Consider the following 12466-nt stretch of genomic DNA (forward strand, 5'->3'; position numbering starts at 1 on the left):
ATGTTCTAGAGTTCTTATTAGGTATTTTTACTAATGCGTTATGTTGTTTTATTAAGTATAAATTGCGAAGTCAAACTGCTCAGAACTATCAAAGCTTGACTTCGATTTTCTTATAAACAGTGGCCACATTCGCACGTAAGTAATAAGAAAGCTGTGTGTTCAATGTTTATTTCCCCATTTTCTGTTGGTTATCCATTCAGATTGTGTCCCCCCACCCCCCCAGGGCCTTCTGGATTTTCTTCCTTAGTGCTCCTGGACTTTTGCGTTAGCTTCCCAATGCTGTTCTCCACACCTCTATCACTAGGCATCCTGCATACTGCTCTCAGATAAGGTTTCTCCAAACCAGTATCTGATTACCAAGTTCCTTGCTATAGAATGTTCTCTAACTTCAGATGGATCAATTCAGTATCTTGGGCATGCATTAAAACTCTCTCCAATAGAGACATATTCTAACATCTTCTCTTTCTGACAATTATTTTATGTATGTGCTACTAAAAATATTACTTACTCTCTTACTTTTCCTTTCATGCGGCGAACTCATACTTTTTTAATACATACCCAAACCCTGTCCATTCTTCAATGACAGCTCCTCTGTTTACTTCTTTGTGAAGCTTTCCTTGATTCTATGAAATGTTCTCTTCTCGGAATCTGAGTGATCCTAGTTGATGTCAGTGTTTCTCAAACATGAGTAATGTATATAACAATTTAAAAGGCAAACAAAATAAGTCCCACTTCCGTGAGTTAAAAGTAGCAGCGAACCTTTTGACTGATGATGTAATCAGGGAAGGAGGAATGTTGAAATAGTGGTTTATATTTTTAACCAGGGAATTAACCATATCATCTTGCATATGATCTTTTTTACATAATTTTTGAAGTTTTATTTAATTCATATTTATATAAGGTATTTTTGCCTTGTCTTTCCAGTTTCATTATGAGCTCATTGAGTGCACAGATCTTCTTACCGCACTTCTGTGTATAAATTGGCAGAAAACATTTGTTTCTACTCTATCGCTGCCTACATTGTTCATGATCAAAATGATAGTGCTTGTATGATTTGGTTTGCTATAAATTGTTAAAGTGGATAAGCAGTGTTTGCTAATGGAAATTATGATTCAAAAAGCATGTCCCTCAAATTCCAGCTACTGACACTGGGTGGGGTGTGTCTACCTTTGGGTTTACACCAATAATTGTAAACTGTTTCAGGAATTTGAAAAATTAATCAACAGGTGACAACTCTGGGATTAGTTATTGTGCCTTTTTATTAGCTTTGAAGTTAGACTTTGATCAGATACATGGAGCTACACAAATATTCAGAAGAATATTAAATATCATTATCTTATCATATATATTATAATATTAAAATTTAAAACATAACTACTAGGCCAAAAGTAGGTGTCTGTTCAATCACTATTCTATACTGTATGAAGTCTTAATTGTGACTTCTTCTGCAAACTCTCTTCTATCTCACTTTATCTTATTATCTTATTTCACTTCAAGTGTTACATTCCTAACCTCTGCTAAAAAACATTTTCTAAGAAACACATAATTGGGTCTTGCTTCTAGCCCTTTGACGTCTTTTAGGGTGACGCTAGATTGCTAGATACGACCTTACACTTACTTTACACTTACTTGTCTCCAACCCCAGTTTCAAAACCCTTTGTTAATCTCTTCAGGGAGTGCTTGGGTCTCTCTTGTCCTGTCCTAAGGCACTCCAGGGACCTGAGCCCACCAGCTGTATTCTTGCCTTTTTCCCCACACATTCTCACTCAAAGGAGTTTCATGAGCAAAATCTGAAGTTACTTACTTTGTTCCATGATCTATTGTGTTTCTAACTGAGCTGTACCATTGTGGTTTTTCCCTCTCCTAATTCTTAAGAGACCAGTGAGGGTTTGTTTTTTTTTTTAACATAAAATGCAGTTACCTTTTTGCCCTTAATACTGCTGTAGACTCGACATCTTTCCAAGAAACTTCTCCCCTTGCAATGATGACAGCTCTTATATGCAATTTTTTTTCTTTCCATAGGTACTGAAATATCATAGCAAAAACCAAAACCAAAAGAAAGAAAAGGGCAAGTCAATTAAGAAAAGAGATCTTAAAAGAATTCAAGATTTATTTCGTGTTTTATTGACTCTTACAGGTTATGTAGAAGTGCTGGTGATACCTGCTGGAGCCAGAAGAATCAAAGTTGTGGAGGAAAAGCCGGCACATAGCTATTTAGGTAACCTGACACAGAGCCGATCCAAGTACGAGCCCCACTCCCTGCCCTGATAGTTGTATAATGACGAGGACATCAATCTGTTTCTAGTTACATGTTTGAATTTCCCAGGAAGTACCTCTCGTCATATCGAATAGGAATTTCTTTCCTTCTCTCCCGGGGACTTACCATAGTGAAAGCAATCTGGTTGTCTGTGTTTTGGGGAGAGTATAAATTGCTTCCACATGTTAGTCCGTGTTATAAGAAAAAAAACCTCATTGGAGGATTTAGGTATGTGTTATTTCACATATATGCAGACATATATTTCATAAACATGTTTATTTCATATATGCATATACACATTCATGTTTATTGCATATGCAAATGCATATATGTGTGTGCACATATGATTCCTTTAGAAATAGAAGATCTTGTGGGATTCTCAAAAAATTCTGACATACTGAAAGGATTTAATCTTTTGATGGGAAATGATACTGTTTTTTGGCTCCCTTTAGGTGCATTCACCTATGAAGAGAATATTTTAAGTGTTTAGGTATTGCCTATGGAAAGAATTATATCAGCTATTTTAATTAGGCCAATTAATGACTTTAAATATATGAGAGAAAATAGTTGTCAAAATACATATTGCTCATATATCAAAGTCACAAACCAATTAAGTCATATGAAATGGTCTTCTGTAGTCATGGCATCCACAGATAAAGGGATCTTAGGTGATTAGGTCAGGTAAAAGTTAATATTCTACATATAAGATCATATCTTCTGCAATCAGAAATAATTGTATTTCTTCCTTTCTGATTTGAATGCCTTTTATGCTTGTGAATTTGGTTTGCTATTGTCGAGAATTTTTGCATCAATGTTCATAAGGGAAGTTCGTCTGTAGTTTTCTTTCTTTCTTTCTTTCTTTCTTTCTTTCTTTCTTTCTTTCTTTTGTTTTGTAGTGTCTTTGTCTAGCTTTGGCATCAAAAGTGAGTTAGGCTTCATAAGTGTGAATGGAAGTCTTCCCTCCAATTCATTTCTTTGGAAAATGTGAGGATTGAAGTTGGTTCTTCTTTAAACGTTACATAGAATTTATCAGTGAAGCCATAACATCCAGTGCTTTTCTTTTGGAGGATACTTTTGATTACTGATTCAGTGTCCTTGCTAGGTATAAATATGTGCGATTCAGTCTTGGTAAGTTTTATATTTCCAGGAATTTGTACATTTTGCTTTCAGGTTATCCAATTTGTTAGCATACGAATTTTTAAAATTTTTATTGAAGTATAGTTGACATACAATGTTATATTAGTTTCAGGTGCACAATATAGTGATTGGACAGTTAGTTTTATACATTGCACAGTTTTATACATTGCACAGTGACAAATGGAGTTGCCTTCTATTACCATATAGTCTTATCATGATATAATTAACTGTATTCCTGATGCTGTAATTTTAATCCCTATGACTTACTTATTTTATAACTGGAAGTTTGTACCTCTTAATCCCCTTTACCTATTTCGCCCATCCCTCCACTGCCCTGTCTGTCTAGCTGCTACCACTTTGTTCTCTGTATTTACAAGTCTGTTTCTGTTTGTTTAAGATTACACATAGAAGTGAAATCACATTGCCTCTCTCTGTCTGACTTATTTCACTTAGCATCATACTCTCTAGGCCCACCTATGTCCTCAGAAAGGACAAGAGCTCATTCTTTTTTATGACTGAGTGATATTTCATTGAATATATACACCGTATCTCCTTTCTCTCTTAGTGGACACAGAGATTAACTTCCATATCTTGGCCATTGTAAATAATGCTGCAATAAACATGTAGGTGCATATATCTTTTTGAATTAGTGTTTTCATTTTCCTTGGGTACGTACCTAAAGGTGGAATTGCTGGATCGCATGGCATTTCTATTTTTAATTTTTTGAGAAATGTCCATACTGTTTTCCACAGTGGCTGCACCAGTTTGCATTCCCACTAACAGTACCTGAGGCTTCTTTTGTCTCCACATCCTCGCCAAAGCTTATTATTTCTTGTCTGTTTGATAGGAGCCATTCTGACTGGTGTGAGGGTTATTAGAGTAAATTCCTTATCATCCTTTTTTTGTCTTCAGCATCAGTCATAATGTCCCCACTTTCATTCCTGACTTTTCAGTTGTCTTTTTTTTTCTCTCTCAGTCAGTGCAGCTAAAGTTTTGTGAATTTTGTTGATCTTTTCAGAAAAACAATTTCTGGGTTTGTTGACTTTTTTCTATTACTTTTCTATCCTCTGTTTCATTTATCTCTCATTTAGGTTGTTAACTTTATAAGATCTTTTCTAATGTAAGTGTTTGTTGCTGTAAGTTTCCACCCACAGCACTGCTTTTGCTATGTCCTCTCCATTTTGCCATGTTGTACTTTCATTTCCACTTGTCTCAAAATATTTTCTAATTTCCCTTGTAATTTACTCTTTGATCCATTGGCTTTTGGAGTGTGTGGTATCATTTCCACATTTGTGACGTTTCCAGTTTTCCTTGTTACTGGTTTCTAACTTATTTCCCATTGTGGTCAGAGAAGATTTTTTTATCTGATACCCATCTTTTACAACATGGGTATCTTTTCAAGGGCCATTATTTATGACCCCACAGTCACTTATTTCTGTCCAGGAGTTTATACCAGAACTAGTTCTCCTTGATAACTGCCTGTATTACTCTAATACACCAGCAAGTCCTGTCAGTTACTCAGATGTGTCACTTGCTCTCCATAACCATTGTGACCCACAGTCAGGCTACTCTCCGCTGCGTTGTCCTGCTTTATTTTCTTTAGAGCATCTACCACCTTCTGAATTTTCTTGTCTGTTTGCACACATGCTTATATGTTGTGTATCTCTAGTGTTAATTTTGAAGGCAGGGACCATTTTGCTCATAGCTTTATCCTCAGTAACTAAAGCAGACTCTGATACACAGAAAGTAATGAAGACTTTTTTTGAGTGAGTTTTAATTAAGAAAAGATGGTTCATACTTGTACAGTAATTAGTATGGGTCAGTTCATTAAATATATCTGCAAAATAAATCTTCACATGTCTATGAAGCAAGCACCACTAATTTTTTTTTAAATCAAAAACTAGAGGACCAGAGAGTTTAAGTTTCTTTCCCTAGATCATACATCTAAAATACTATGATCTTAGATTTAAGCTCAAGCAGTGTGGCCATTGTATCTGCTTCCTACTGTCTCTTTTTCCTTTTTTTTTTTTTAATTCATCGTCTCTCACATTATACTTGTGATTTTAAAGTGCGTGTTCTATATGAACACATTTTTCTTGAACTTCCCCCAGACTCCCTCTTTTCCCCCATTTCGTAACTAATGAGACCAATTGTATACTATTAATCAGGGGAACATAAATTACAAAATGATGGGTTTCTTCTCCAGTCACTACCTGTGGATGTACCAGAATCCATCTTTCCTTTATATATATCTCTAAACATAAACCTCCAACGATTTTTTGTTATGAGAAAAGCATTTAATTTAAAAATGGAATCCCATGTCTTTGTTTTTTAAAGTTTTTTTAATGTTTATTTATTTTTGAGAGAGAGAGAGCATAAGCGGGAAAGAAGCAGAGAGAGAGAGAGAGAGAGAGAGAGAGGGAGACACAGAATCTGAAGCAGGCTCCTGGCTCTGAGCTGTCAGCCCAGAGCCTGACTTGGGGCTCGAACCCATGAACCGTGAGATCATCACCTGAGCCAGAGTTGAACACTTAACTGGTTGAGCCACCCAGACACCCCAGAATCCTTTGTCTTTGTTAAGTATCTAGCCTCATGATTGTCAGTTTTCTTTGTGCTTAGAATTAAGCATACATTACTAGGGTCTTTTACTTCCTAAGGAAATAGCATGAGTGCTCCTGAACAGCCTGGATACTACTCTGGAGATTCGTGTTGAAAATAAATTTCTTAACTGAGGAAATCACAACTAACCGGATGAATTAGAAGAGTGCAAGGATGAAGACAAAGTTACCAGTTGCAGGATCCAGTCAGAGACTGGGAATGGGAAGAACCCAGTGGCTTCTAGAGACATTGAAGTAGTTGAACTCATGAAACTTGGTGAATATGGATGTGTGGATAGAAGGTGAAGTTCAAGGATGACTTCTATGTTTCTGAGAAAATAATAATGGTGTCTACTGAGATAGCACACATGTAGATGAAGGGCAGATTTGGGGGGGGAATGACACAGTATTAAATTCCCCAATTTTAAGCCTAAAATCTTAGAGTTCAGACCTATCGTAGAGAATACATATCATAAACCACATTTCCTAAAGGCTTCTTTGGGCATTGGAAGGAAGTTATTGAAACTCTTTATGTAAAGCAGCATCAGGAGAATGGATTATTTCTTGGCAAACTGATCTTTCTTTAACAAATTAACTTGTCTACATAAAACTATATATTATTTCATTGGAGACAGTTAATTCCCTCCCAGTACAATTATTCTTTTTCATTCTTCACTGAATTGTATTTCCATATGTAATTATTATCTGTTTCTGAATATAATGGCTCAATTGTTTTGTTAATAATTAATCAGGAAGTCCAGAATGGAGAGAAGTTCAGATGGACCGTATGTTATATCTTTACAAAAATCATTATAGCTTATGGTTTTTAAAAGTCTAATAAACAAGATCATATGAGTCCATTTACCTTGCCTGAAGTTTTGCCTGCAAACCACTATGGAAAAACTTTTCACTAAAAACAATATAAACTGTTGAGCAAATTACAAAAGGAGGAAGAAAAGAACACTTTTTAAACTTAGCTCTAAATTGGAAAGAAATTAAGGAACAAAGTGAGAACAAGAAGCCAGGTATTAGGCTGACCAAAACCCCACTTGAGCTTAATCCTGGTGACCAGGTAAGATTGTGAGCACAGGACACACTGTGGACAGAAAACAAAGCCTGAGGCTCTATAAAGTAGAGGCTCTAACAGGAAGTGCCTACCGTAAAGCCGGACCCCAGAGTTACTAGAAGCTCAGCATGAAGGAGACAAAGAAATGCATTTGCACCACCAAAAAACAAAAGGAAATGTGTTGGTGTTAATTTTGATACTCGATGGAAGTAGAAAATCAACCTCCCTGAGGGTTTGTAACCCAAAGAAAATGTTCCTCTGAATTCAATAGCACCAATTTACCCAATTACGAAGTCCAAAACTCCAAGACATTTATTTTAATATAGTTACAAAGGTGGCTGGCATATGCAAAGGCAAATCCTTTTGGAAGTAATACACCTTCAAACCAGGCCTCCAAGGAATTTTATAAGGTTCAACAAATATAATTTTGTAGTAAAGAAGCATTCAGAAAACATAAAAGGAAATAGACACTATGAGCAGTAAACATAAATAAACAGTAAAAATAAGGGAGAGCAGAACCAGATATATATTTTTATCATATATTGAAAATACAAAAGTCTTAGGGTTGTTTCAAAATATAAAAAAAGATTTATCAATAAGAATAAGCAAAAGTGGACTGAACACCTATTCAAATAACTAAGTACAATTTTTAAAAGAAAATTTTAAAAATTCAATCAGTGAAATACAAGATAGAATGAAATAATAGAAATATATAGCAAAAAGGAAAAAAAAGAAAGTACAAAACAAGGTAGTGTAAATAAAACGTACTAGCAATATTAATAAGCATTTTAAAACTAAAATCTCTAGTTAAAGGAGAAAAATTATCAGACTGGTTTTTAAAAATAATCCAGGTATATGGTACTCACATAAGATTCACAAAAACTGAAAATCAAAGAATGGAAACCTATACTAAAAAAATGCAAACCAAATGAATACTAATAGAGTCCTACTAATATAAATTGGAACTCACTTTAAAGGAAGATGCATTGTCTGAGGTAAAAGAAGTCACAGAATAATTATCTAGGAATTTAAGTCATCATAAGGATATTATAACATTATAATTATATGAACCCAGGGATATAGTTTGAAAGCAAAAATTGATGAAGAAAAAATGGCAAATTTATCATTATAGTGAAATTAAGCACATCTACGGGCATGAACTGACTTCGAACCATAGTGCTGAGGTAGTACAGAAGAGAAAGATAATTCTTTAAACATATAATGCTGGAATAACTGGGTATCTATGTGAGGACAAAAAAATTGAACCTTAATCCCTACCTCTTATCATACATAAAAATTAAGTCAAAATGGATTGGAGATCTAAGCAAAAAAGTTGAACTCTAAAACTTCTGGCAAAAAACATGAGAAAACCTTTAAGACATTGTGTTTCACAAGGAATTCTTTAAAATAGATGTGCAAAAATACCACCCCCTTCATCCAAAAATAAATGTGTTTGATTTCACCAAAAGTAAAACTCTTGCTCTTTAAGTGACACCATTAAGAAAATGAAAAGGCAAGCCATAAGGTCAGATAAATATTTGCAAAAACTTATCTTTTTAAAAAACTTGTCTTTAAAACATATAAGAATGTAATTTTCCTAACAGATACAAGTAAATCCTTTTTTTAAGGCTTATTTATTTTTGAGAGAGATAAAGCATGAGTGGGGCAGGGGCAGAAAGAGAGGGAGACACAGAATCTGAAGCAGGCTCCAGGCTCTAAATTGTCAGCACAGAGCCTGATGCGGGGCTGAAACTCAGGAACCTTGAGATCATGACCTGAGTGGAAGTGGGATACTTAACTCTCTGAACCACCCAAGTGACCCTAGATACAAATAAATAGTCTTAATCAATCTGTTACTTATGAAGGTCACAATAAAATGCAGGTATTTATATTTGTTATCTTTTCTTAAACTTTATTTAGAGACAGACAGACAGACAGAACTAGAGGGAGGGAGGGAGAGAGAGTGAGACAGAATCTGAAGCAGGCTCCAGCCTCCCAGCTCCACATCTCAGCACAGAGCCTGATGCAGGGCTTGAATTCATGAACCACAAGATCATGACCTGAGACAAAGTTGGAGGCTTAACCGACTGAGCCACCCAGGCCCCCCAGTATGTTATCTATCTTAAGAAAAATTATTTTTAGTACATTTAATGAACAAGCCCTTCCTCTTCTATTTTATATTTTGTTTAAAATATAGTATTTTTTCTTAAAAGTTTGAATGTTGGTATTTTCTTTCTGAGAAGGTTTTTAAACCCCAAGTTAATTTCTTCACTGTGTGTGTGTGTGTGTGTGTGTGTGTGTGTGTACACACTCATATGTATGCATGTATGTATATATACGACCATCCAGGTGGTCTTCTTGGATCAGATTTGGTAATTGATGTCTTCAAAGAACGAACCCATTTCTCTACCTTATCAAATTTTTTGTTGTGCAGCTTTTTTAAAATCATATTTTCCTATTGTACTGCAATGTCTATGTTTGATTTTTTTAAAATAACCCAACTTTTGGTGTCATTGATGCCTTTGTTGTTACTTTACTTTCTATTTAATTGACTTCAACTCTTCATTTTTCTTCCTGTTTACTTTAGGTTTGAATTGCTCTTTTTTATCCATTTTAAGGGGGAACTCATAATTGAATGTACTCCTTTCTTCTTTGCTATTATGACAATTTATCTCAATACTGCTTTAGCTTCATATCACAATTTAAAGATACTGTATTTTTATTTTAAAATATTTTCAAAGTACCATTTTAATTTGCTAATTTGACCCATGGATTATACGTAAATGTACTATTTATTTGTACAAATATTTGTAGGTTTTTTAATAGATATTTTGTTACTGATTTCTAGTTTAAATCTGTGTGATAAAATACAATGAATGTGATTTCAGTTGAGACTTGTTTCAATGACCCATGGCCTGTGTTGGTTAATGTTCCATTTATACTTTAAAAAAATTATATTCTATAATTGCTGACTCTTCTCTGAATATCACTTAGCTCCATTTGGTTTATATTTTCTAGATTCTTATTTATTTTCTTTTTGCTTTATAAATTAGGAAAGAGAACGATTGAAATCTCTAACTGAAATTGTGGACTCGTGTATATCTCCTTTCAATTATGTCAATTTTGCTTCATGCATTTTTTCTTTTTCTTAAAGATTTTTTAAAATTTTTGAATAATCCCTATACATAGCATGGGGCTCGAACTTACAACCCAAAGATCAAGAGTTTCACGCTCTACTGACTGAGACAGTCAGGTGCCCCCTTGCTTCATGCACTTTAATGCTCTCTCTGTTATAGACTTAGGATTGTATGGTTTCCTTAATGTATTTTTAATCTCATTTAGAATTTTACATTTGAAGTAATTTAAATTTAAATGGCATTTTGAAAAGTTCCCTTTTTATCTCTGGAAACCCCTGAAGTCCATGCTCTCTGATATTAATGTAGCCAATATATCATTTTTATCATCAGTGTCTCATGCTTAAATTTCCCTATCCTTTTAGGTTTAATCTACTACCTATGTTTTATTTGTAAAGTGCATTCTTCTAAACTGAATAACATAATTAGGGACACAGTGAATTATTTTCTGTGTTTTCCATGCCTTTGTATTCCTTTTTCCTTATTTCTCGGTCTTCTATTAGACTGAGTATTTTTTGGCATTCCACTTAATCTCTTTTATTTGCTTTTTAGCTGTATATAGCTCTTGTTTTATATCTTTAATGGTCACATTAGGATTTACAAAATGCATTTTTTAAACTTCTTACAGTCTCCTTTCAAATTATATTATACCATTTTACATCAATATAGGGTCCTTAAAACAGTGTACTTCCCTTTACCTGCTTCCCCAATTTTTGCTATCATGCATTTTATTTCTACATTCCATATAATCACTTTATTTCTATATATCCTTTAATCACCAAAATAGATTGTAATCATTTTTGCTTTAAAGTCAATCATCCTATAAAGAACTGATTAACAAAAAAGATTACTTAAGTATTTTTATGCACTTACTGATGCCAACATTCTTCATACCTTCACATAGGTACCCATTTCAACCTGGAACCATATCCTTTCAGCTTGAAGAACATCTGTCCTTTTACATTTCTTTTTTGTTAACGTTAATTTACTTATTTTGAAGAGAGAGACAGACAGAGAATCCCAAGCAGACTCTCCACTATCATGCAGAGTCTGAAGCAGGGCTCGATCTCATGAACCAAAAGATTGTGACCTGAGCCAACATCAAGAGTCAAACGCTAACCTTACTGAGCCAACCAGGCACCCCTGTGTTTTTCATTTCTTGCAGAGCAACTCTGCTGGCAGTAAAATTCTCAGATTTTGTTTTTCTGACAGTGTATTTTTTTTTCCTGTCTGAAGGATATTTTCACTGGATATAGAATTCTATATTTTCTTTGGTTTTCCTTTTTTTTATTTGCTTTTTTCACTTTAAAGTAATGTTTCATTGTCTCTGGCTTATATTAGTTCTCACAGGATATCCAGAAAGTTTGTAATCTTTTTTTCCTTATATATAATGTGCCTTTTTCCTGTCTGGCCACTCTGAAGATTATTCTTCCCATCATTGGATTCCAGCAGTTTGATTATGATATGTCTTGTTTTGGCTTTCTTTGTACTTATCTTGTCTGGGTTCCATTGTACTGAATAGTACAGTAAGTTTGTGATGTTCATCAAATTTGGAAAAATTTGGTGCATTATGTCTTCAAATAATTATTCTGCCTACAACCTGTTCTCTGGGGTGCCAGTTACACTTATGTGAGTTTACCACATTTCCTGTGAGTGACTTCATTTTTCCAGCCTTTATTTGTCTCTCTGAATTCCAATTGGTTTCAAATCTTTCAGCTGTTCTTCAAGTTCACTGAATTATTTTTCAATGTCTAATCTGCTCTTAAGCCCGTTTAGTGAATTTATTGTTTCAGAGATTTTGTATTTCTATTCTGCGTTTGATTTGCTTTTTTTCTTAAAGTTTCCATTTTTCTCTTTAATATTACAGATTTTTCTTCAAGTTCTTGGGCATACTGAACATATATAATAGGTTTTTTTGTTTGGTTTTGGTTTTTTTTGTTTGTTTGTTTAAGTCTTGGTCTGCTGGTTTCATCATCTCTCTGATTTCTGGGTCTCATTGTATTAACAGACTTTTCTCCCTGATTCTGGGTCACATTTTCTGGCTCCTTCACATATCTAGTAATTTTTTGGTTGGATGCTGGACAGTTAATCTGACAGTTCCGAATGACTGTTCTTTTATATTCAGTGTTGAGTTGTTTTGCTGCCCACTTAATTTAAGTGCAGATCAGCTTAACTTCTTGTTGCTTTTGTAAAAGCTTTGTTAGGGTGGATCCAGGGTAGCCTTTATTCTAGGACTAATTCAGCCTTATTTCTGATGTGCACATTTTGTAAGTGC

The 12466-nt window shown here is 34.4% G+C and overlaps 1 protein-coding gene across 1 annotated transcript in view; it reads left to right on the forward strand.

The window, feature by feature from the left end:
• ADAMTS19 (ADAM metallopeptidase with thrombospondin type 1 motif 19) overlaps positions 1-12466 on the forward strand; it is a 245515-nt gene that overhangs the window by 177746 nt on the left and 55303 nt on the right. Inside the window, exon 17 of the mRNA XM_077768867.1 lies at positions 2138-2218. Coding sequence (XP_077624993.1) covers positions 2138-2218 — 81 coding nt within the window. The remainder of the gene's footprint in view (positions 1-2137; positions 2219-12466) is intronic.

The sequence above is a fragment of the Crocuta crocuta genome, unplaced genomic scaffold, assembly GCF_008692635.1.
Source record: "Crocuta crocuta isolate KB4526 unplaced genomic scaffold, BGI_CrCroc_1.0 scaffold64, whole genome shotgun sequence".
NCBI classification, from domain to species: Eukaryota; Metazoa; Chordata; class Mammalia; order Carnivora; family Hyaenidae; genus Crocuta; species Crocuta crocuta.